Source organism: Vulpes vulpes, chromosome 11 (assembly GCF_048418805.1).
Source record: "Vulpes vulpes isolate BD-2025 chromosome 11, VulVul3, whole genome shotgun sequence".
NCBI classification, from domain to species: domain Eukaryota; kingdom Metazoa; phylum Chordata; class Mammalia; order Carnivora; family Canidae; genus Vulpes; species Vulpes vulpes.
Window position 1 is genome coordinate 52,176,078 of NC_132790.1, and position 26,254 is coordinate 52,202,331.

At 44.4% G+C, this 26,254-nt stretch overlaps 2 protein-coding genes and 1 pseudogene across 3 annotated transcripts in view; 2 read left to right on the forward strand and 1 right to left on the reverse strand.

Moving 5' to 3' along the window:
* Positions 1–24,040, reverse strand: part of ABHD12 (abhydrolase domain containing 12, lysophospholipase) — a 70,787-nt gene extending 46,747 nt beyond the window's left edge. For both annotated transcript variants that reach the window (XM_026016334.2, XM_072727398.1), the window contains exon 1: positions 23,635–24,040. In XM_026016334.2, the coding sequence (XP_025872119.1) occupies positions 23,635–23,825 (191 nt within the window). In that variant the 5' untranslated portion in view covers positions 23,826–24,040. The remainder of the gene's footprint in view (positions 1–23,634) is intronic.
* LOC112933224 (ubiquitin-conjugating enzyme E2 L3-like) lies at positions 12,292–12,964 on the forward strand (annotated as a pseudogene).
* Positions 22,948–26,254, forward strand: part of GINS1 (GINS complex subunit 1) — a 29,404-nt gene continuing 26,097 nt past the window's right edge. Inside the window, exon 1 of the mRNA XM_026016338.2 lies at positions 22,948–23,129. The gene's annotated coding sequence lies outside the window, so the exon portion shown is untranslated. The remainder of the gene's footprint in view (positions 23,130–26,254) is intronic.

Below are 26,254 nucleotides of genomic sequence, written 5' to 3' on the forward strand. Positions count from 1 at the left end.
GAAAAGATATACAATAGGAAAAAGTCTCTTCCAACAAATGGTGTTGGGAAAACTGGACAGTGACATGCAAAAGAATGAATCTGGACCACTTTCACCATACACAGAAATAAATTCAAAATGAATGAAAGAAAAAAATTAAAAAAATAAAAGAAAAAAAAGAAAAGAAAAGAAAAAAAAAATGAATGAAAGACCTAAATGTGAGATCTGAAACCATAAAAATCCTCGAAGAGAACACAGGCAATAAGACATCAGCTATAGCAACATTTTTCTAGATATGTCTCTTCAGGCAAGGGAAATAAAAGCAAAAATAACTACTGGGACTACATCAGAATAAAAAAGCTTCTGCACAGAAAAAAAAAAATCAACACAACTAAAGGGCAGTCTACAGAATGGAAGAAGATATTTGTAAACAACATATCCAATAAAGGGTTAGTATCCAAAATTTATAAAGAACTTATTAAAACTCAACAAACTGATGGAGAGCAAACTGATCGTTGCCAGGGGGCAGATGGTGGGGGATGGGCAAAATAGGGGAAGGGGAGGGGGAGGTGCAGGCTTCCAGAAGGACATGAGTAAGTCACTGGATGGAAGCTGCAGCACAGGGAACACAGTATGGTTAACAGTGGTGTCTGGTAACAGATGGTAGCTACACTTGTGGTTCAGCGAAGCACAACCGACTGAAGTTGTGTGGAATCACTAGTTGCACTGAAATTAATGTAACATTGTGTGTCAACTATACTTCAAACAAAAAGATAACCAACTCAAAACACATGCTTGAGAATATGGTAACTTCTTTATGCACACTCAGAAATGCAGAGTCCAGAGGGGGAAACAGAGCCAAACCGAAGCCGGTCCTATGCATCCTCTGTGCTGGCCAAGCAGCGGCTGGGCGCACTTCAGAGCAGGACCTGGGAACATTAGTTTCTGTCCCTGGAAACCAGACCCAGGTCTCCTGCTGGAGAACAACTGTGATCTCATGGAAGTTGAGGAAACAAGCATATTTGGCCTGGATCTAGAGACCATGCCAGCAGCTCCCTGCAGACCTCAGGCCTGGCTGCCCACTTCACCTGCAGTGCCTTTCCTTCTACCTGAGGAGCCAAACTCAGTGCTGACCCTCGTCTGTGCTCAATCAATATTTCATCAAAGAATGACTGCCCTTGGGACGCCTGGATGGTCTAGAGGTTGAGCATCTGCCTTTGGCTCATGGAGTGATCCCAGGTCCAGGGATAGAGAGTCCCACATCGGGCTCCCTGTAGGGAGCCTACTTCTCCCTCTGCCTATGTCTCTGCCTCTCTCTCTGTATCTCCCATGAGTAAATAAATAAAATCTTTAAAAAAATAAAGAATAAGAATGACTGCCCTTAGGAGCATCGAGGTGGCTCAATCAGTTAAGCCTCCAACTCTTGGTTTCAGCTCAGGCCATGATCTCACAAGTTGTGAAATGGAGCCCCACCGGTCTCCTCACTCAGCAGAAAATTTGCTTGAAGTCTCTCCTTTTGCCCCTCCCCACCACCTGTGTACAGGTGCTCACTTGATCTCTAAATAAATCTTTAAAAAAGAAAAAAAGAATGGCTGTAATCATTAATGTGTTGCCCCCTGAATCTCCGAGTTTTAATTGGTATCTTCCTTCCCCAGCATTAAGAAGGGTGCTAAGGATGATTGACTCTTTCACCCCTAGTCTCTGTGTAACCTGGGAGGGATGGAGAATTTGGGGACAAAGGAAGTCTATCCTAGAGTGGCCAAATGAATTCTTTAATCCTTTATCTCTAGGATCTAAAGGTTCTTATTTTCAAGACTTAAACCATAAGCAAATAAACAAAAAGGATAGGAGTTTCTGGCTTCAACAAATCAAATAAGTTTAATAAAGCAGGACATATCATTTGGCAGGAAGCAAAACCTAATAACTAGAATTTGGCCCAAAAGGCTGTTCCGACCTGCAATGCCAATCCACAGGCCTGACACAGGGGTTCCTGGCAGGTAGAAGGGTGTGGGTAGAGCCTGAAGCAGGAAGGGTCAGGAAGGAGGTTGCAGGGGTGCCTGGGTGGCTCAGCGGTTGAGTGTCTGCCTTCGGCTCAGGTTGTGATCCCAGGGTCCCATGATAAGAGTCCCACACTGGGCTCCCTGCAGGGAGCCTGCTTCTCCCTCTGCCTATGTCTCTGCCTCTGTGTGTGTCTCTCTCACAAATAAACAAACAAACAAACAAACAAATAAATGAATAAATTCTTTAAAACACACACACACACAAAAAAAACAAAGGAGGTTGCATTGTACCTACTGGCTCCTACTGCCAACAGCAGGAGGACCTTCAAACTGGACTCAGCTCTGGCACCAGAACATGTCCTTCCACTGAAGTTTACTCACACTTTACAGCTCAGAACTTTTTTTAAAAGATGGACTGATTGACTGATTTGAGAGAGAGTGCCTGCCGCAAGTGGGGGGGGTGGCAGGAAGAGAGAATATTTAAGCAGATTCCCTCACTGAGTGCAGAGCCAAATATGGGGCTCCATCTCATGACCCGAGATCATGGCTAGGTGCCCAACAGTTCAGAATCTTTAAGCATCTGGTTTTTCAGCATCAACTGCCAGGCCTCATGCCTTCTGAGCTAAAATGTTGCATGTCACATATTACAGATGAAAACTGCAGCTTGTATATAAGAGACATTGTCCATGTGGAAATGAATGCAGACCATTTTTGCTGATGTCCAAGACAAGGATACTCTTGGGTTACACCATTTATACAGATACACAGGATCTTATGCAGTCTGGGGAACATGGCAATACCACAGAAGTCTTGCAAGTCAAAAAATTAAGTCCACAAAATCCTATGCAAAACAGGACTGTACTGTCAGAAAAAATTAACTTTTAAAAAATATATATACATACATTTAAGTATATATAAAATATATATATAAACACATATATAAATATACATATATGTATGAACCTGTCTGGTCTGCATAGTTTTTGCCCATCCTTCCCGCTTTCTTAGGCTGACAGTGTTCAAGCCTCTCCAGAAGCTCAGAATTAGAAACCTGCCTCAATCACACGTCTGTCTCTTACCTTAACCCAACTTTGTTTTCTCTTTCCTATCTTCTCCTTCTGGGCCTTCTAAAGAGATACACAAACATAACTGAACAATGGAGATGTTATTTTTCTCTAAGAGGTCTGAGTTGTCCAAGACTTTGTACTTGGACCAGGAGATAGAAAAAATAATGGTACAGTCATTCCCAAAAGGCCCCCACCCTCATATAAATGCTATCACATTCTCTGAGCAGCTATATCTGGGTATTCTGAGCCAAATGGTATTAGGAAGTGAGTCTGTTTTAGACTGTTAGGACTAGCAGAGCCTTATTTTCATTATCTCTATCACCTTTCACAAAGAAACTGGAAGATTTTAAATAAATGAAGCTATTAAAACACAGATCCCTGTCCTCAATTTTAATGGCAATACAGAAAAAAGAATGAGACTGAGTTTGTCATGCTTAAGGAGAAATACTGTCTCTCTGAACTCAAGCTAAGAAAACTCCTATTGGATGAAGTTATCATTTGTTCGTTTTAATTTTTACCATTTCCTGGTAAAAGAGCAAAATATTTGAGAAAATTCAAAAGGCCTTATTTTTTAAAAGATCTCTGATTTCATGTCACGAAATAAAAACTGTCATACTTTAAGGAAGCAGTCTCCTTTTTCCCCACTCTGAGCTATAGAAGAGGGTAATAGTATGAGGTACTGATGGTGGATAAAGAAAGTCCTCCTCCTGAGAGAGGAGAGCCAAATCCAGGAACCAAGGAAGCCCCACAGATGAGGAAATCTTGGGTGAATGAGCTTGCTTATATACATGCAGTTCCTGCACTTCGAGCTGAAAAAAGGAAAGTATAGCTTAAGGGTATTATCCAGAACCTTCCAGTCAAGTAGTATCTGCAAAACATCCAGGGGAAAATGACCCCCAAGGTCAGGACCCACCAGTCACTCCTCCTGCTGGTTCCTTTCTGCTCCTGGTACCCAAACTGCTGAGGTTTGCATAGTCCATGGGCCCCCCACGGGGCAGCTGGCACATGCCCACACTCCCCTCAAGATGCCACAAATCAATCAACACCCAGCACTTGCAAGGTTCTCTATTCAAGTCACACCTGTGTGCTCCCAGATGGTGGCTTTCCATATTGCAATGACACCCAAGCATTTAAAACTGTGGGGAATGTGGCCGCCCTGGCCTTCCTGGGGGTGTGACTTCAGCCAGCCCCTGCTGCCCCAGACTGCTCACCTCCCCACAATCAGGACCTTTCATGCACTGCACCGGGGAATGAGTCCACCTGCACAGGCTCCATAAACATCCCTCAGATGCACCACAGATGAAGAACACACACTGCCTGGTAGAAGGGCCGAGCTACCTTCTCCAGCTGTGGGAAACCAATGACAACTGGGCAGGCCCTGCTGAGTCGGGTGCTACAGGAGTGCTGCCTGCTTCCCCTCTGGCCTCCCAATTGATAGTGATTAGCTCTTCATTTTACTATTCCCAGGATAGATGTTCAAACAACCTGCCCTGATTCCTCTACTAGGGGAGGGAACAGGCTTGGCAAAGACCCAGAGAGAGGCCCCCAGTTAAGCCCTCTCAGGCAACTGGGGTCTTAGTGTGTTGTGATTCCTTCTGGGTGGACACTGCACCAGAGCAGGGCTGAGCTGGCTTGTCACTCCTCACAGCCCAGAGCCCTGGGCAAACCAATTTGGAGCCTCAGTGTCCTCAACTGTAGGGGAATCTGCCTATAAGGCCCATTGTGCAGAGTAAACGAGCAAGGAAACGAAATGCTTAACTCAGTACCTTGCAGATGGAGCAAGCAATGTTAAACTGAATGGAGAGGGCCTCTGTGGGGCTGGGAGTGGGTGAACACATCCTGAGGGCCACATCTGGCCCTGACAGGGGCCCTTTCCTTGGCCAAATTGTCCACCTGAGCTCTAATTTCTTGCTCTGGTAGCCTAAATTACAATTACTCTTTAACCACACCAGTGCTCGAAAGCAGTAGTTTGATGCAGAAATGACTCCAGCAATGCCTTATGTAGCATCAGAAAGGAAGTGAGGCCAGACCAGGTACAGGTCTTGCTGTGGGGCCAGCAGGCTCCTCAGGGGTGGTCTCTGCCCAGCCCTAACAGCTGACAGTCGGACCCTTGGGCCTGAGAATACTTGAACCTTCTACTGAGTCAAAGGACCTTCCTTGAGGAGAGTTCTTCCCGAGTCCCTCTGGGGCACGCCCAAAGCCAAAAGAAGGCCAGGAGGGCACGGTGTTCTCTGCTATGCATGCCGGGTGCTCCCCCACTATCAACTACTAAAGATGGCAAGCCCATGAGCCCCCTCTGCAGAATTACCTGCAGTCACCAGTGCTGCTCACCAATTATCTCTGGTTCTCCGCCCACCCCCCCACCCCCCCCCCACCCCCGCCTACCGGGGTCATGGTAGGATGGCCATCCCCATCCGTTTTAAAGTTAGAGACTGAGGAAATGTAAGCAAGAAAAGACTTTAGGAGCAGCAACCTTGGGCAAGATGGAGGAAGGGAGGAAGCCCCTGCCCTGGCCTGGCTCCCCAGGTGACCTCAGTGAGGCAAGCCTACAATGGACATACGGCTGGACATGTAGTGGGAGCGAGAGACATACCTGAAAGCCAGGGGGTTTAGGGTAAGACCCAACAATGCGGAACCTGAAGGACTGAATGGTCTCCTCACCATCTCCATTTGGAGTCTCACAGACCACTCAAATTAGCACGTCCAAAACCAAGTTCTTGATCTTCTACTCCCAAAATCTGCTTCTCCTCTAAGTTCTCCACCTCAGCAAACACCATGTGCCCAAGACCCACAGAGGCTCCCAGCAGTCATTCCTGACACTAGTCCCTCACCCCTACCTCCCTCCACTTCCAACCTATACCAAGTCTCCAAAACATATCTCAACTCCATCTGTCTCTAACCACCCCAAATGCTGTCTCTCTGGGGCAGGCCAACAACATACCTTGCACAGAACAGTGGGCCCAAACTTTTGTGACTATACCTTCCACCAACATTTTTTGCAGCATGCCCTCTGTATGTATGCATTTAAAATTAAATTATACGCATGTATAATTGGTCTGCATGTGTATGTTGGTTAATTTCAAATATGAATATAATTGTAAGTTGCAAAATTTCCTTCCCATACCCCATTGACCATGTTTCATATACTCTCTGGATGAACACACCCCACTTTCAGACCAATACCCTGGCCTTCCAAAAGAAACATCTAAATGAAACCTCTATCTCACTACCCTCCTATCATACATCCAGAGAGACCTTTTTCTTTTTCTTTTTTTTTTTTTAAGATTTTATTTGGGCAGCCCAGGTGGCTTGGCGGTTTGGTGCCTGCCTTCGGCCCAGGGCATGATCCTGGAGTCCCGGGATCAAGTCCCACATCGGGCTCCCTGAGTGGAGCCTGCTTCTCCCTCTGTGTCTCTGCCTCTCTCTCTCCCTGTGTCTTTCATGCATGCATGCATGAATGAATGAATGAATGAATGAATGAATAAATAAATAAATAAATAAAATAACTGCAAAGATGTCTGTGAGAAGGAAAGGGAAAAAGGGAATATACTTGCAAGATTCAACAGGGATTAGTTTTTCAGAGCTTTATGAAAAAAGCTGATTAACAGATAAATGTAGAAAATTTGCAAGTTGTCAACAAAGCATTAAAAAGAATAAAAATCATCTTGTATCATATGATCCTAAACAAGCACTGTCAACGTACTAATGTAGTATGTCTGCATAAGCTCAATTCCATACTGACTATATCTTATAAAGTTAGGGTCTGTGGTGGAGACACAATGGGCATGGAGCCCATTGTGGTGCTAAAACTCACAACCCTGTGATCAAGAGCTGAGCTGAAATCAAGAAGTGGTCAGAACCAACTGAGCCACTCAGGCATCCCATACTTTGAATTTTCCTATCTGGGAAGACTGAGTTTCCAGACTCTATTAAAAGAGTGTACATTGATAACACAGAAATCATTACTGGAGTTGACTACAGGTACCCCGGACAGATTCATCCTTCAATGTTCGTGGTCACTTATGCTGTGAACTGGAAGGTCCCCTTGACTCACAGTCACTGACCAGACAGCCAGAGGGGCTGGCAAGGTGAGCTTCATGCAGTGCTTTCCCTGGAGGTCTGCTTTCCCCACAGCCTCTGCAGCAGGTATCCAGACCCTGCCAGCCACTCTGGCAAAACTGATAAGATGGGAGCTGCTAAACTACTGAGAAGGTCCCAAAGGAGGCCATCAACCCGAGGAAAGGCTCTGCACAGGCCTGTGACCTCAGAAGCCCACCCCTTAGCACTCTGTAGCTCCTTCACCTACCTTCCTTTCACCCATCATCAGCAATCACCAACTTGTTAGATGCGGTTTTTGAAAGACACAAGATATGTAGGCTGATCAGGAAGACTGCTGCTTTCAAAGCTCTGCAAACATAGCGTTCCTACTGTTGAGGGGCCTCAGATCAAGACCTGGTGTGGTAGCCTCAGCTCCTACACAAAGGTCCACTGAGTGGACACAGGCATTTAAGTACAGTGGAACCATACCTGCCCACTGCACACAAGTGGCAGCCACCCATCAGATCTTTCTGTGGCCAGCCCTCATATGCAGTCAGAGCCTGGAATCAGCAGCAGGCTTGATTCACCTCTCCAGAGGTGGCTTCTCCCAACCTACCCCTACCTGTCCCCCACTATGCAAATGCGCGTGCAGGCGCACACACACACAAACACACACACACCAGTTCCTAGATTTTTGTAAGCTACAAACTAGCAAAATTTTCCACAAAGTGAGGACTGACACAGTGTTAACCAATTTTTTAGGTTTACCAAGCAAGGATTTCAAAAACTAGCTAATCTGATAACATTTTAATACCAAAAAAAGATACAAAGGACACCGGTCTCAGTATTCAAACACTACATAAATTTACCTTTATAAGATACTTTCTATACTGTCCTTATTCTTTCATTTCTCTTCCATGCAGCAAAAATTTACTTCAAAAACTGCCATGGCCCCTAAGCCAATATTCAGGACTCCTGCTTCTCAGGAATGGTTTCTTCCACAGATTTCTTCCATTTTTCCTGCCTTCCTCTTCACACCTGTTGTCCTGTTTTCTGTTTGCTTTGTACACAAGAGGGACCTCATTTCAGGGCAAAACTCGTTCCAAAAACCCCCAGATCTCACTTCAGGGCTCTTGTTCCTGTATGCTTTCTTTCGTTTATGGAAGCATTACTGGTTACAGGCAAGAAGATAAATTTCTGGCCTCACTCCTCAAACGGAGCTAGCATAATGACATCTCTTTAGCATCTAATATGGGGTTTTGCTCTTCCTGGCCCAGTCAGGACAGCACAAGTCCTGGATTTTCGATGGTGGTAAGAGCTACTGCACAAATGATAGGAAGGTTTATACTGGCAAATATCAATACACTGCTTTCCTTTTTTTATACACTGCTTCTCTATCTTATCAACAGTGCAAGTACAGAAAATAATTTTAACTTTCCTCATCCCTAATAAAAATAAAGCCGTCTCAAAGAAAATGTGGTTATGTACACACAATGGAATATTATTCAACCTTAAAAAGGAAGAAAACTGTGACATATGTCACACTGTGGATGGACCCTGAAGACGTTATGCTAAGTGAAATAAGTTAGACACAAATGGACAAATATTCTGATTCTACTTCTATAAGGAACCTGAAGTCATCAGAAGATTTAACAGTTGTCATTAGGGGCTGAGGTTGGGAGTGAATAGTGTTTAATAAGTACAGAGTTTCTGTTCGGGAAAATGAAAAGGTTCTAGAGACGGAGAGTAGCAATGGCTGCACAACTTCTGAATGTGCTTAATGCCAAGAAATTGTACACTTACAAATGGTAAACTATGTTACGTGTATTTTCCCACAATAAAAAATATTTCCAAAAGGCTGTCTCATTTGGGAAATTAGTTTAGCTCCTTTTTCATTTAGCTGTTCACTCAAGAAGCATTCTGTTTGTCTTGCTCTAGAACTGTTTATCAGAACTAAGTACTTTTTACCAACCAGAACAATAAAGTACCTGCTTTCCAAACCTACTTTCACACCAAAAAAGGTATCTGAGAAAGTTCTGAAACCTGTGGCAATGCAGAGCAAAAATACAAGAACTGAACATGTATTAGCAACATAAGTAATTTAATATCTCAAAGAAGTATATACATACTGGGAAAACAAATTAACATGTAAAATAGATGTCTCCTGTGAAGTTCTTTTAAATTAACAGAAATGGTAGAATGACTAGACAGAGAAAGAAAAGCATTATGCCACTTTATACTTGTTTAATGCTGATCTAATCTTGTTGCAATCTTAGCACAACTGAGTGAAGCAGGCAGGACAGTGAACACTCCTAGTATAGAGATATGGAAACTAAGCTCATAGCTATTAAATAATTCGCTCAAGATAAGGCCTCTGATGGGGACTGAGCTCAAGTCCTTGGACTGAGCTCAGGTCCTTGGATCTGGTCTACTCTTCCAATCCAACAAAATCCTCATTTGGAATGATATCCAGAATATTTTTAGAATGAAAGAGAATAAAATTCAGTCCCCCTGGGTTTTCTCCTTAGGGTTTCAGATCACCCAACCATGCTCAGAATCCCCAAGGCTGGTGGCAGCCAAACCCACAGAAGTTCTGGGTGGTGTCAAGTACACAGGTGAGAATGAAAGTTAGGGAAAATTTTGTTTCAAAATGCTCACATAAAAGCTCTATAACATTTGTTTTATTTTTTAAACAGCTTTGAGATACAGTTGATATGAACTGCACTTGTTTAAAGTTTCTAATTTTATCAGTTTTAATACATGTGAACATTTTTGAAACCATCATCACAATCAAGATAGTGAACATACTCATCATCCCAAAAGGTTCATTCCTTGTTAATTCCTCCCTTCTGCCCCTCTCTGGTCCCCACTCCCCACCCCCAAAAAGTCACAGACCTACTGTCTGCAACTACAGACTAGTTTCATATCAATGAGTATCTTTTGACCAGTTTCTTTCACTCAGCATAATTATTTTGAAACTCACTTGTCTGTTCATTATTGCCTGTATCTTTCCTTTAAAAAAAAAAAAAAAAAAAACAACTTATTTTTTAGAGTTTGCTCTGCAAAGCTGAGTGGAAGGAAGGTACAGAGATTTATCATATACCTCTACCCCACACACGTGCACAGCCTCCCCTACAATCAACACCAGCACCAGAGTGGTATGTTTGTTACAAGTGATGAAGCAATATTGACACATCTTTATCACCCAGAATCCATTTACTCTAGGGTTCACTCTTGGTGTTGCACATTCTAAGAGTTCTGACAAATACATAATGGCATGTGGCTACCACTACAGTATACTGCAGAGTCATTTCACTGCCCTAAATGTCCTCTGTGGTTCATTCCTTTTGATTGCTGAGTAATATTCCACTGTAGGGCTATGCTACTCAATTTTAAACACACTTGCTGATGGGTATTTAGACTTTCTGGTTTTCTTTGTTTAAAGGCTTTATTTTTAAGTAATCTCTCCAACGTGGGACTCAAACTTACAACCCTGCGATCAAGAGTCACATGCTCCACCAGCTAAGCCAGCCTGGCACCCAGGATCATTTCCAGTTTTTGCCTATTAAAGATCAAACCTGCTATTACTAATATTTTTGTTTCCTATTTCTTTGGCTTCTGCTTTGATCTTTATTATAGGCTTTTTTTCTTTTTACTTTGGGTTTAATTCACATTTTCTGTTTATCAGTTTCTTAATATGGAAACTGAAGTCATTGAAGAAGACCTTTCCTCCTTCCTATGGGCATTTGGTGCCATAAATTCCCCAAGGATGCTTTGGAAGCATACACATGTCTTTATTTTCATTCAATGTGGACTACTTTCTAATTTCCTCTCTGACTTCTTCCGTGACCCATGGCTTTATCAAAAGTATATTATTCACCTCTCAAACATTTCAAGATTTTCCAGACATCTTGTTTTTACTAATTTCTAATTTAATTCCTCATAGTCAGAAAACAGACTTTGCATGACTTAAATTCTCTTAAAACTATTGAGACTTGTTTTATGGCCTAGAGTATGACCTATCTGGTAAATGTTTGATGTGCACTTGAGGACAACACGTATCTGCTTTTTGTTGGATGAACTGCCAATCAAGTTAAGTTGGTGAATAGTGCTGTTTAGTCTACTACATTCTTGCTGATTTTCTGCCTCCTATTTCTATCAGTTACTGAAATCTCCGGCTATAATCATGGATGTATCTATTTTCCTCACGGTTCTATTTCGCTTTACAGATTTTAAAGCTCTGTCAATTGCATATAAATATGTTCAAAGTTATGTCCTCTTAATTAATTGATCTCTCTGTCATGAAATGATTTATCACTGATAATTATCTTTGCTCTGAAATCTACTTTGATATTAATACAGCCACCCCTCCTACCTTTTCCTTATGATTTTAATATAATTTTCTTTTTTTTAAAGATTTTATTTATTTATTTATTCATGGGAGACACAAAGAGAGAGGCAGAGACATAGGCAGAGGGAGAAGCAGGCTCCTGGCAGGGAGCCTGATGCGAGACTCGATCCCAGGACCCCAGGATCACAACCTGAGCTAAAGGCAGATGCTCAACCGCTGAGCTACCTAGGCATTCTTAATATTGTTTTCTTATCTCTAGCTTACTTTATGTAGGAATACAGTATATAATACACATAACATAGAAAATATGTGTTAATCACCTGTTCATTGGGAAGACTTCTAGTTAACAGTAGGCTACTAGTTAAGCTATGGGGACTCAAAAGTTATATACAGTTTTTTGAGCATGTGAGGTTGGGTACCCCCATCCCCCATATTGTTCAAGGGTAAACTGTATGTAAAATATATATGTAATATATAATATGTAAACATTTCCATAACATGTAAAGCCAGGATTCATTCCCCAAGACTGAGAGTTGGTTACATTTTTCTTAGTTCACAGGTGGAGACCTGAAGAACAATCTTCAAAATCTTATTCGAACACAGGGAGTAACGGGGCCAATTTCACTCAATAGAATTGAAAACATTAAGGCCTTGGGCAGCCCCGGTGGCTCAGCGGTTTAGCCGCCCACAGCCCGGGGCCTGATCCTGGAGACCCGGGATCGAGTCCCACGTCGGGCTCCCTGCGTGGAGCCTGCTCCTCCCTCTGCCTGGGTCTCTGCCTCTCTCTCCTTCTGTGTCTCTCATGAATAAATAAATAAAATCTAAAAAAAAAAAAAAGAGCAGTACCAGATCCAAGATGGCAGCCAGCAGGAGGCTGATGAAGAAGCTCGAAGAAACCCGCAATTGTGGAATGACAAACTTCCGTGACGTCCAGGCTGATGAAGCTCATTCATTGACTGGGCAAGGGCTTACTGTTCCTGACAACCCCCCACATGATAAGGGGCCTTCAGAATCGAAATCGACTTTCCAGCAGAGTACACATTCAGACCACTCAAACCACCCAAGATCTGGGGACCCCGGGGGACCCCTGGGCGGCGCAGCGGTTCGGCGCCTGCCTTCGGCCCAGGGCGCGATCCTGGAGACCCGGGATCGAATCCCACATCGGGCTCCCGGTGCATGGGGCCTGCTTCTCCCTCTGCCTGTGTCTCTGCCTCTCTCTCTCTCTGTGACTATCATAAATAAATAAAAATTAAAAAAAAAAAAAAACCACCGAAGATCACATTTAAAACAAAGATCTATCACCCGAACATCGATGAGAAGGGGCAGGTGTGTCTGCCAGTACTCGGCGCTGAGAACCGGAAGCCAGCACCCAAACCCGAGCGAGCAATCAGGCCCTCGGAGCACTGGTGAACGACCCCCAGCCTGGGGACCCACTTCGGGCCGACCTGGCTGAAGAACAAATACTCTAAGGATCGTAAAACGCTGAAGAGCCTACAAAGAAATATGGGGAGAAGCGACCTGTGGACTGAACTCTGCCACCACCGATTCCAGATTCCCGTGAGCCGAGACCCCCCCGCCCCCCGCAAAGCAGGACACGGGCCGCCGCCTGGCTTTTGCTTGCGGCAGTTACTAACTTTCTACAGTTTTCTTAATCAAAAGTGGTCTAGGTAACTTGTAAAGAACGGATTAAAAATTTAAGATGTTCTAAAAAAAGAAAAGGAAAAGAAAACATTAAGGCCTTAATAAAATACACAAGAACAATCCATAAATGTCTCTTTGTTCCCAGAGAAGAAAACAAAAACTCATGAGGATGTTGGCAGAATTGTGCTGCTGTGAAAAGGCCTTATTCTCCTGCCAGAGACCAGAATGTTTTACACTACAGTATAGTTTGTTTTCAGGTGCTTTACACACAACTGCATTACCGATTGTTACATAAAGCCAAAAATTCAACGGAGTGCATTTTAAAGATCTTATTGGCTTTATTCAACAATTCATGACTCAGCCAGCATCTAATTCAGCAGACAGAAAGGAGCATGAAGACCTATACAAAATGAAAGGCTTTTACAGGCAGAAGTGAGCATGAACAAGGAAGTTACAATGGGCAAAAAAGTGGATTGTTTTTTGTCTGGTCCCTTTCCTTTAAGGGATGGCAGGGGCCTGTTAAGGCAGATTAACTCACTAGTGCTGATCAGGCATTTCCTGAACAAGTGGTTTAAGATTCCATTTTTGGGAGCGCTGAAGCTATAATTAAGTTAGGTCTTGGTTTGGCAACCTACGGCTTAGCATAAGGGACTCCATTTGAGGCCTGTTGTCTCGTGTTTAACACCCCCTTGTTTTATTTTTCTTTATACCAACTTGCACCCCTTCAATTTTACTGTGTATTTAAGCACTGCCTTTTCCACTGCCTTTGTCCTTCATGACAATGTAAGCTCTGTAAAGGCTGGGACCTGTCTGGCTGTTGTGCAACATTTGTCCATACCCCCTTGCACATAGTAGGGGTATGTGTAACAAGTATTTGTCAGATGAATGAAAGAAGAAGCATGCAAGCAATACTGTTAATACTAATTATCTAGGGAAATTCCACTTTATCATTATCTTCACTGTTTTAAATTTTTATTAAGGTATCTTTATTACTTTTATCATCAGAAAAAAAATTTAAATGAGAGACTAAGAGGGAGAGAGAGGGTTCCGTGGGGACTGCCTTTCACCATGGTGATCACCATCCCCTGGGGTAGGGTCACATGTGGAGATCCTTGCCTTGGTGACTGCAGAATCTCCCTTGTGCGGTCTCCTGAGGCCCCGGGGCTGTAATGGCAGGCTCCCAGCTGGCCTATGCTGGTCTAACAGTCCCTTCCTTCTGGGACCCTAAGCCAAATATCAAATGTCCTGTCTTATTTTCTTTCCCATAGGTTCTGCCACGACGTATCTTATTGAAGCATGCTGTGTCCCCAAACTGTGAGAATTTCTTTTCTTATACCTACAGAAATCTTAGTATGCCAGGGATGCATTGATAGGATGTACTACATCCTGTCAATGAAGTCAGAGCCTGAAAGATGAAATTCTCTGAAGATAAATAGGCACACACAAAAAAAGTCAGAACAACAAAAGACAAAAGTGAGATCAGACTCACCATCTCCTGCCATGCCTGCATTTTGTATTTACTGTAGATATCGTTAAAATATTTGAGCATAAGAACTGATGGCTGCTATAAGAAAAACTGACAGACAACGAACTCCCCGAGAATACGTACTGTTTCCTTCCATCTTCACATTCCCAGTGCCTAGCATGCATGTGACCAACAACCCAAGTAATGTAACTATGTGCTGAATAAAACAACCTATGGGCATCCATTTCCAGGTAGAAGCAAAATGATCTTCCAGGACCAGGAATGGCACAAGTCAAGGATGAAAGAAGAAAGGGTGGGAAGTCTCTGTTATACACATGACCAGGAGAAGAAAACAGTTAAAAGCCATATACGTCTCTCAGGGACCCCTGGAACTACTACTACTGCATCAAAATGGCCTGCTTCAGCCCTGAACATTCCTCCCTTCCCATATGAATAGTCTAGTTAATACACCTAAACCTTGCATGGAGATCCCACAAGTTTGGTAAGAACTGAAAACAATCTGAACTTTCTCTTCTTGCCCTAAAGCTCAGGGCAACTGTTTTCAAGCTTCAGAAACAGATCCAAAAGTCAAGCATTCCTGAAATCTGCTTGTATTCCTTCTGTGACGCCTCTTCTCTATCTTCATCTTTGCAAAACGAAGAGTCTTACTCTTCTGAAAACTATTCACATGGACACTCATCAACCTTACCTTCTTTTTACGCTTTTGGACACTTCCATAACAGAGCACAGATATTACGACAACTCCACAAGTGCCATCTCAACAAATTCTACTCAAAAACAGCTATTTGTGTATTAGCAAAACCTGAGAGGTAAGGATTCTGCCTGGGTCCCATACAGTCACTCTATGTTGACCTCAGTTCATGCTGTTCCTCTTCCTACCTCCACCTCTAATCCAGCTGTAACCCCCTCATCATGGGGATGTGTGCAGGATCCCTGTGGAGCCACTGCCCTCCTGCTCAAGGCCCCCAGAATAGGCAGCACTCAAGTACAGGAACAAGCATGGTTTCTCAGACACGCAGCTCACAGATGAAATGACTTCCCGTGACAGCCACTTCTGAAATGTTACATGTCAGAAAGAAGAGTCCCTGCTAGGTAGCATGATTATTCACATTAATGTTTAGCAAATATGGTGGAACAGTATGTTTAGGTCAAGGACAAAGAACTAGGACTATCCAGGTGGAGAAGTGAAAGGGAAACACCTGCAGCGCCTCCGCCCCCACTAGCCCTCAGTGGATAACCATGCTCTTATTTCACAGAGAAAGCAGAAACGCAGAAGACAACTTCGAACACTCCCTCCACAAATCTAACCACCCCCCTGCACCTTCATGGGCCGCTTGGCCAATTTTCATGTCTGGCGATCCTCCAGTTAGCCTTGGGGCAATGGGTCCCAAAGACACCACGCCACCAGTGTCTACAAGGCCAGCCTATACCTACTGGACCATCCCACTAAGCATGGCAACAAGCTTTAACAACAATAGCACTGGTCAGAAGCCTCTCCCTTATCTTTGTTCTCTTTTATAGTAAAACTCCTTTTAAAAAGCTATCTACATTTCTTCTCTCCACCTCTCCCTTGAGCCACTCTTTCAGGTTTTTACCCCCATCATTCCAAGTACTCACTCTTGTCAATCACTCAACTCCATGTCACCAAATCCAAAAGCAGATCAACTTTCTCTGCAACAGGCTTCTCTTCACCCAGCTGCCGCCCATCCGAATCCTCTTCCTAATCCATTCTTTTGCTTCTTCCAGGTCTCTTCTTCTCCCAGCCCCTAACCACTGAGGACCTGCAGCCCAGCCCTCAGACTCCGTCGTGATTCTAAATACCTTCTTCAGGTAACAGTCAGAAGTCAGCCTAACTGCCTGGATCTCTGGCTCCTCCTACCTACTGAATCTGCAAGAGGAGACACCACAATATGCCCCAAACCAAACTCATAACCTCCCAGAGCACTTGCTCTTCCCACAACTGCCCCATCTCAGCACATGGCAGCTCCTTGCCTCTGGCTGCTCAAAAGAAAACTGGTGAAGCATCTCTGACCGTCCTTGCTCTTTCACAGTAAACTACCGCAAATCCTGTTGACCTCTCCTTTGCAAGAGATCCAGACTGCAGCACTTCTTCCCTCCACAGCTACTGCCAGCTCAAGCCCCCATCTTCTGTTGCCTGGATGACTCCTAACTGGTCTTCCTGTTCTCTCTGGCTCTCCAGTCCATACCTGTCACAAGTGTCAGAGTGACACGGTAATGACACACATCACATCAAGGCATTTCTCCACTCTAAAGAAGCCAGTGGCTTCCATTCAAATGGAAGCCCTTATCAGAAGGGACTCCTGCCACCTAAATCATGCTTATGTCACAGGTGCTCCTTATTGGCCTACTTTTCTCCTTAGCACCCCAAGCACCTGACACAGCTCATTCTCACTTGTTTGTTATCTGCCTCCCCTATCAGAATGTAAAGTCCATGAGATGTGACCTGCATCCACTGCTATGGCCTCAGCACTGAAAGTTACTCTATATAACAGGTACTCAAACTCTGCTAAGTGAACAGGTGAAAAAAGTGTTGAATAACCCAACAGTATTGTTACAAATGTTGTAATAGCCACAGATACATTCACTGATCATGATGATAACTGGCTGGGAAGACATACTGAAATAACTTGGGGGCAGAGAAGAGGGGGATAAATTCCTCCTGACCTAATTTAACAGAGCTTTCTCAGTACTCCCAACTAACAATATTAGTAATAATCCTGGGGGTGACCAAAGTAGAAGGTGCCACTGACTCAATGCTCACCGTGCACCCAGCTCTTCTGTACACCTGAGCTTCACCTCAATCCTCCAGGGAAGGTATTTCTAGCCCATTACAGAGGAAGAAACAAACTCAAAAGGTAAACAAGTCTCCCCAAGCCACAGAACCTGAAAACACACTTGGGGCTCCGTCATCTATGTGGGCTTTCCTTTAAGATATCAAATGATACTACAATGAGGAGGACCGGCCCAATAGGCCCAAATAATGGGTCTATTGGCTAAATGGACATCTCAGCCAAAGCTTCCTGCTACTGTTCTTCCCTGTGTCAGCATCCCCCATCCTAAGTAATCCTTCAGTTCAGAACAAGATGATTTACCCACTCCTGGTGCTAAAAGAGCCCTCTGTCAAAGCACAAACCCACCCAAACCCAAGTTCTGTGGCATCGTCTCTAGGAGAAGAGCACTGACTTTAATCTGCCAGTTTCCAATATCATATTACAGTAAAAATTTTTCCTGTAGACTTCAGTTTGGAAAGAAAAGTGCCCTACTGGGTTGAGGAGGAATATCACAAGTCTGGAAAGGCAGCCCATCTCCACTGCTGTCAGTATAACCCTGACAAGATGACCCATCTTGGGCAGCCCAGGTGGCTCAGCGGTTTAGCGCCGCCTTCAGCCCAGGGTGTGATCCTGGGGACAGGGGATTGAGTCCTGCGTAGAGCTCTCTGCATGGAACCTGCTTCTCCCTCTGCCTATGTCTCTGCATCTCTCTCGGTCTCTCTCATGAATAAATAAATAAAATCTTAAACAAACAAACAAAAAATGACCCATCTTCTACACCTCTCTCCAAGGCTACCTTTATGATAATGTCTTTAGGAGCCTTTAATCTACTCAAAAATATCTCCAAGATATGAGCAGTGTTTGCCCAGTTACAAGACAGACACTCCCTTGAGAAAGGAAAGTATGCATTGGCTAAAAAGGAACTGGAAAGGAAGCAAAGATACAGGGCACAAAGTCCCACCAAAGAGGGAGACATCAGAGAAGCGCTAGATCCCAGTGTCCTGGGTCCGGAGTTGGAGTGTGGCCTTGATAAGATAAACCACAACTGGGAAGAGATGGACCAGGCTGGGGGCCCCAGCTGAGGTGCCATAAACAAAGCCTGCCCCCTTGCTTGTCCCAGTCCAGGCACAGAACGTATTCTCGGGAGTGGAAGGAGAAGGGGAATGGAACAAAGTAAACTGGGCAGCCTGGGTGGCTCAGCGCTTTAGCGCCACTTTCAGCCCAGGGCGTGATCCTGGAGACGCAGGATCGAGTCCCGCATCAGGCTCCCTGCATGGAGCCTGTGTCTCGGCCTCTCTCTCTTTCTCATGAATAAGTAAATAAATAAAATCTTTAAAAAAAAAAAAAAAAGTAAACTTTAACTGCAAAAGCTAGCTCAGAACCTTCTAACCTTCTCAGTATATAAAGGAAGAAAACACATTCTAACCTCTCAGTATACAAAGAGATACCATGCAAAGAACTTCTGGGGTGAGCTCAGGAAGGCTGATGTTGAAGGAGATGAGTATTATTAACCTCAGCCACCTGCCTTTCTGGATTACAGTGAAACCATTAGCAGCTGGATGAAGTTCCTTGCTTTGGGTCAAAGAGGGACTGAGGGTGATGCCTCAGGTTCCCTGTATTTACATGCAAGGATCAGCAGCTATGAAATGCAGCCTCCCATGCAGCCCACTGACCTCAGTCACTGGCAGAACCACTTATGAGCTGGGGGTAGAAGGATAAAGACTAATTCACTGAAGCATGCAGACCCATAAATCTCACTATCACCTTCCTAGAGTCCAAATTAGACCACTTAAGCCTTTAAAGCATAGTCCCCAAAACTCTGGGGGTTACTGAAAAAGAACAGAAAAGGCTCATGAATCACTTCTTTGCCAAAAATTACCAGATATTGTACAAAATTAATATCTAGTCCTTCCTCTCAGGAAGTCCAGGGTCAACATATGAGTTAGATAAACATTTACCTTTAAAAACGACCAATCCAGAAATTTTAAAAAACAAAAAATGTTTTGTTTTATTCCCAAGTTATTGTTTTTATCTGAATTAGTTGCCAATGTTTACAAAGTTTGAGTTCACACATACACACACAAACACACAACCAGCTACTCTTCTAGAGAGACTGGGTGATCTGGCCATCTTAGGACCACGTTTCTTGCCAGGGTCAGTGACAGGAGAGGGTGCAGTAGCTGCTTTCAGACAGAAGATGTTCTCTCCACTTCTCCAGAACCCTCAGCAGCATCCTGGTCTCCCAGAATTAATTAATAAAAAAAATATTTTCTTTGGGAGAAGAAATTTCAGTGTATATCTCTGTATTGATATACTACTTGCTAGACTAAATAATCAAGGGGGGGAGCATATAAGCACACAAAATTAGGGAACAGCCCCAGATATAGAGGAAAAAGTTAGATAAAACAGATGATTTTCTATGAATGCATAAATCACCAAAACTAAACCCAGAAAGAGAGCAAATCTAAAAGAGCACCAGGCTTAGGTAGTTTTACAGGGCAATTTCACCAAAATTTGAAAAAACAAATCATTTCAAAAGCATTTAAACTGGCTAAAGCAAAGCAAAGAAAAAGCTTTAAATAAAGCTAAAGAAAGTACTAAAACAACTTGATAAGGATTACATTTAATATATAATTTTTTAAATTTTTATTTATTTATGATAGGGACACAGTGAGAGAGAGAGAGGCAGAGACACAGGCAGAGGGAGAAGCAGGCTCCATGAACCGGGAGCCCGACGTGGGACTCGATCCCGGGACTCCAGGATCGCGCCCTGAGCCAAAGGCAGGCGCCAAACCGCTGTGCCACCCAAGGATCCCAAGGATTACATTTAAAAACAAAATTACACACTAGTCTCACAAATGACAATGTAAAATGACTAAGTTAAATATTAATACAATCTGGCTACACATTAACAGAGTTTTCAATGATGATTCAATAATATAAAAACTGTTACTAGAATTCATATTAACAGGTCAAGGAAAGACATCTACATGATAATTTCACAGACACTAAAACAGCATTTGATAAAATTCAAGAACCATTTTTGATTTAAAAAACAAACAGCAACAACACACCCTGTAGTAAAATAACTAGTGTGGCAAAAATATTAAAAGTATTCTCAGTAAAGTAAGGAACAAGACATCATCCCTTGTATATATTCTGTTCTAGAAATATAATGCAACCAAAAAATGAGAAACAAGAGATATAAAAAAGTAGAAAACATGGGATGAAATTCATATTATTTGTAACTGACATATGATATCTGAAATTCCAAGAGAACCAACTGCAAAAACAACTAGAAACAATGATTACATAAGTTGCTGCTTACAAAATTAGTAAATACGTAATATAAGGAAGGATTCTATTTTCAACAACAAAAAAGATCAAGTAATTAGAAATAAACAAATTACAGGATTTTTAAACAAACCACATTTTATTTTATTTTATTTTTAAATATTTTATTTGTTTATTCATGAGAGACACAGAGAGAGAGGCAGAGACACAGGCAGAGGGAGAAGCAGGCCCCATGTGGAGCCCGATGCAGGACTGGATCCCAGGTCTCCAGGATCACACCCCAGGCCAAAGGTGGCACTAAACCGCTGAGCCACAGGGCTGCCCAACAAACCATATTTTAAAAGACGTTTCTGAGACAACTGGAGAAATGTGTATGTATATTGGGTATTAAATTACTAAGAGGCAATAATAAATTGTTAATTTTGATAAATATAAAGAATTTTTGATAAATATAGCAATAAGATTATATATATTTCAAAAGTCCCTATTTAAGCTATACTGTGAAGTAGCTATGTATAAAATTGTTTTAAAATATTCCAGTCCCCCACCCTACAAAAATATGGAGGGAGGAGAGACAAATGATTCAAGATCAGCAAAATATGGCTGTTTAAGAAGACCTGATGGATACATCGAGGTTCATTATATTGTCTTCCCTTTTGTCTATCTGAAATGTGCCAAACAAAGGCAAGTAATGAAAGACCCAAAGGTATACAATAGGCTTATAAAAACACACAAAAATTGCCACCTAACAATTAAAAATGCAAATTAAAGCTACAAATCAGATGTCATTTTCATCAATCAGGTAGAAAAAAAGGTTAAAATATTTGGTAACATTAAATATTGACAGGAAGGGGAGGCAATTGACACTGCTGGGGAAAGTACCCATCAGTACATTGGAGGGCACTTTGGCCTCACCTTTCAAAATTATAAACACACACTCCTTGGTCCAGCAATTCCACTTCTTAGTTATCTACTCTACGTATACTATTTGAATACGTATTTTCTGCCACCTACTATGTTCATGCACTGGAGACAGAAAAATGGAAGAAACAATGCCCCTGCTCTCTTAGGGCTTCCATCCTTATAGGGGAGGAGACAACTAATAAAGCAAGTCAACTACACAGACAACTGCAAGGTCAAGAGAGAGAGAGATAAAGTGTGATGATAAAAGCAAATAGACCACGAGCGTTGGGAGTGGCAAGAAGTCTATTTTGAATGGGCTGGTCTCAGGGAGGGCCTCTCTGAGGACGTGACAGTTGAGCAGAGACCTGGGTGAAGGAGAAAACAAAAGGAGACGAATGTCCAGGAGAGCATTCCAAGAAATAGGGAAGGAAGACATGAGGTAACACAAATTTGGCTTTCCTGCCATCTGCTTTACTTTTTATTACCTAAGAACCCTTCCTTCCTCCAAAGGATATGAGTACCAATTGAATGTCTTTCTCCTGACACACACAAAAAAAACAAAAACACAAACAAAGCATATCATTTTAATACCGTACATCTTTCCAGGAAGGTACCAGGCCAGCACTGTTTCCCCAAACACTAATGTGCCTAACAATTTCATTTCTTCAAAGGAAGAATTCCCAAACTTATCTAGGTGTTAGATAAAACCGATTAAACAAACAAACAAAAAAAACCACAAAAGTACATCAAAGCTACTTATGAGTCTTTAGTGCAGATAACCTTTCCACAAAAAGAGAACAAATTAGTTTCACAAAAGACACTGCCCAGTGTAAAGGTAACTTTACACACACACACACACACACACACACACACACACACACACACACACAAATACTGTCAGTTCTTGCCCTTCAGGAAGAATGTTAACAGAGGAGACTACAATTCGTTCCATGACTTTTTAAACAATGAGGTTAAAATATTAAGGTGTCTATTTGGATACATATTTCTATTTTTTTCAATTTCATGATCTTTTAGGCAATGATATTTTTAGGGACTATCTGGATAAATATTTGACACTGAAGCAGCCAGTGTCAATTAAGGACATTCCAGCTGACCCCAAAAGAAATGACTCTGCAACACCTGAGAAGGTTACATACTAACTTCTTCAAAACCATGAAAGATCCAGATTTCAAAATTGCCTTGAACGATAACGTTCTGAGAACAGCCAGATTAATTATGGAGCCAGCAAAGGGGGAGAAATTTGTCCCTATGAAATACAGTACCTTAGTCTTGAAATCAGCTCTACCTGGATACATTCATCCCCTACTCAGAGGGAGAAACCAAAAGACTTCCAGGTTCTCCAAGTCTAGATTCTCCACGCAGACAAATTTCAAGCAGCACTAGCCGTCTGCACACGCACCCACAGGCTTCCCTGCAACAGCCGAGGATGCGGCGTACCCTGGGCGACAGCACACCATTTAACCTTTCCCCCAAAGGCCTCATTCGTTCTGGGCAGAGAATGCCACTTCTTGACAACTAGTCACCGGAGACGCTCAGCAAAGTGAGACCCGGGACCAGGTAAGCTTCGCAGACGCCAGCCCAGCGAGAGGCGCGGTCGGTTCCGGGTTCCCCGCAGAGCTGAGGCGAAGGATGCCAGCGAGGCCCGGACCTGCAGCCCACCGCCCGCGTCCCCTCCTTGCGGGGCGTCCGGGGGCCGCAGCCGGGGCGCCCCCGGGCCCTCCCCCCAGGCCGGGCGGTGGCCGCCTGCGGCTCGCAGCCCCCGGGAGGGACGCTGGTCCAGCCCGCGGACGGGGTCCCACCGGTCACCCGGGAAGGGTAGGGGCACGGCGCTGGGCTCCACGGAGGGCCAGAGGAGGGCACCGGAGGGTGGAAGGGCGGTCGGGGCGCTCCCGCAGGCGGGAACCGAGGGAAGGATGCCCGCGGGCCACACCTGCGGGCCAGGCGAGGGAGAGCGCCGGGGGAGGCTGGGAGAGGGCACCGGCGGGTAGAGGGACGGGGGCGCTGCGGTCAGCGAGAACCTCGCGGGGAGCCGGGGGCAGGCACTCCCGGCGCCCTACCTCACCTGCCCAGCGCTCGCTTCATGCCCGCGTCCGCGGCGCAGCGCGGCTCCGCTGGCCCCTTGCCCGCCAGGCGCAGCTTCTGCTTCAGGCGGCAGGCGGCGTCCAGCGCCGCGGCGGCCGAGCCGGAGGAGGATGAGCCCGAGGCGGCGCAGCGCTCATGCTCCAAGGCGACGGGCTCGGCCCGCTTCCTCATCCCGCGGCCGACGCGGCCAGCTGCCGACGGTGCCCGCTGGCTTCGCCCGCCCGCCCGCCCGCGCCGCAGCCGCAGCCGCAGCCGCCGCCACTCACGGGAGCCGCAGCCGCTGGGAGCCCGCAGCCCCTAGCATCCCAACCCCAGGCCGCGGCGGCGGCCGTACGGACCGGCGCCCGGGACAGGGCAGCCGCGCCGGCCAATCGGCGCCCGGCTCCCGCCGGCCCCGCCCCCGCCGTGCTTCCGCGGGGAGCGCGCCCAGCGGCGCCGGCGCACGCCCGCGGCCATTTTGGAGAAGGGCGGCCGAAGCCTTGCAGGGCGTCACGGTGCGGGCAGCGCCAGGGGACCAGTGATGCTGGCGGGTGTGGGCTGGTGGGCGCAGGGCCGGGGATGCCTGAGCCAGGGTCCCCCGCGCCGCGAGCGGACGCGCCTGGCCCTGCCCCGGGTCCAGGGCCCGCGCCGCGGGGACAGCTGGCTCTTTCATCTCCCGCTCTGGCTCGTGTTCACTAGGGCTGGAGACCCAGTGGGAGGGAACCCCTCGGAAACCTGTTTATGAGGACAGAAAGCAGAGGGTAACAAACCACCATCCTCATGACTTATAACTATTTTTCCCACAACAGTTTACTATGAAAAATATGCTTTTAGGTACTTTTTGTTAGACACAAGCATATAAGTAATTTAACTTTTAACTTTGGGGCTGAACATATGAAAACTGAATTAACAATTAACTTCTTAAAAACCATTTCATTTTAGATTTTTGTGAAGCAATTTAGTAGCAGCTGGTGGCGGTCCGCCTTGCTCCGCACTCAATAGAGTCAAACTTGATCTGGGCTTGTAGGTTCCAGCCCTGGATTGGGTGTGGGGATTACTTAAAAATCTTAAAAAATGGGGTCCCTGGGTGGCGCAGCGGTTTGGCGCCTGCCTTTGGCCCAGGGCGCGATCCTGGAGACCCGTGATCGAATCCCACGTCAGGCTCCTGGTGCATGGAGCCTGCTTCGCCCTCTGCCTATGTCTCTGCCTCTCTTTCTCTCTGTGACTATCATAAATAAATAAAAAATTTAAAAAAAAGAAATGAATACATCTTTTAAAAAAATCTTAAAAAAAAATCTATTTCAAATGTGAAACCCAAGCTAAGAACTAATTCAACTCATCTCACAAAGAGTAGTTTCACAGAGCTAATTTTACAGCTTTGGCATTCTTTAATATGGCATTATTTCTTAGAAACGATCTACAACTGAGAGATTTGCTTACTTATTATAAAGTGAACTTTCACCATTTCAACAATTAAACTGATAATTTAAAATCAATTAGAAATGCTTTTATAGGGATCCATGGGTGGCTCAGCAGTTTAGCGCCTGCCTTGGGCCCAGGGTGTGATCCTGCAGTCTTGGGATCGAGTCCCACATGAGGCTCCTTGCATGGAGCCTGCTTCTCCCTCTGCCTGTGTCTCTGCCTCTCTCTCTCTCTCTCTCTCTTTCTCGTGAATAAATAAAATCTTAAAAAAAAAAAAAGGAATGCTTTTATAAATTCAATAGCTCCTATTAGCTTTGTAATGATACTTGTAAATTGCCAAAGAATTTCATTGACTGTGGGCAGAAATTCCACAACCAGCGTTTATAATTGTGTGGATATCTCCAAATACTCATTTTGAATTTATTAAATATTTTATTTATTTATTTATGAGAGACACAGAGAGGGTAGAGGGTCGACAGAGGGGCACTCTCATCAGCAAGAAACTCGCGGAGAGGAGGGGGCCCAGGGACTGCGGCAGAGACACAGGCAGAGGGAGAAGCAGGCTTCCCTCAAGAAGCCCCATGTCCCCAGGTGTCCCCTCTTTTAGAATTTAAATGGTGAATTCTTTAAAGTGTTATACCAGCACATATTGGAAGATTAGGAATCCAGAAACTGAGTTTAAAAAAAAATTTGACCCTATTACTCACAAAATCCTCTTTAATAGAAAAAAAAAAAAGCAAAGTGAGGGATATTGAACCTGGCTGGCATTAGGCCTAGTCTTCAGCTCTTGGTCCTGGAGGGGCGAAGGGCCAGGCCACTCCAAGGTAGACACTTTGGCTTGATTATTTTGAGCTAAAGGCCATCAAGACCCTATGGACTTCCTCCCTATGGAAGAAGCTTTTTGTCCCTCCCTTAACTACACAGGAGAATCTAAATTGGAGTCTTTCCCAGAATAATGTTTATTACCAGAGACAAATTTTACCTGAGTGACCCATCTATATGGCAAGGCAAGCATTTAATTACCAGACTTCAGCCTGTGACTTGCATTCTTTCCCTTCAAAGTCCCAGACCCCTACCGGATTCTCTTTAGTTAATATAGATAATATATAACTTTATTTTGCCCAATTGTCCTTGGAATTTCCATATAAGTGTGAATTTCCTGTAGGCAGGAAACTAAGTTTGGTTTTCTCCTGTTAATC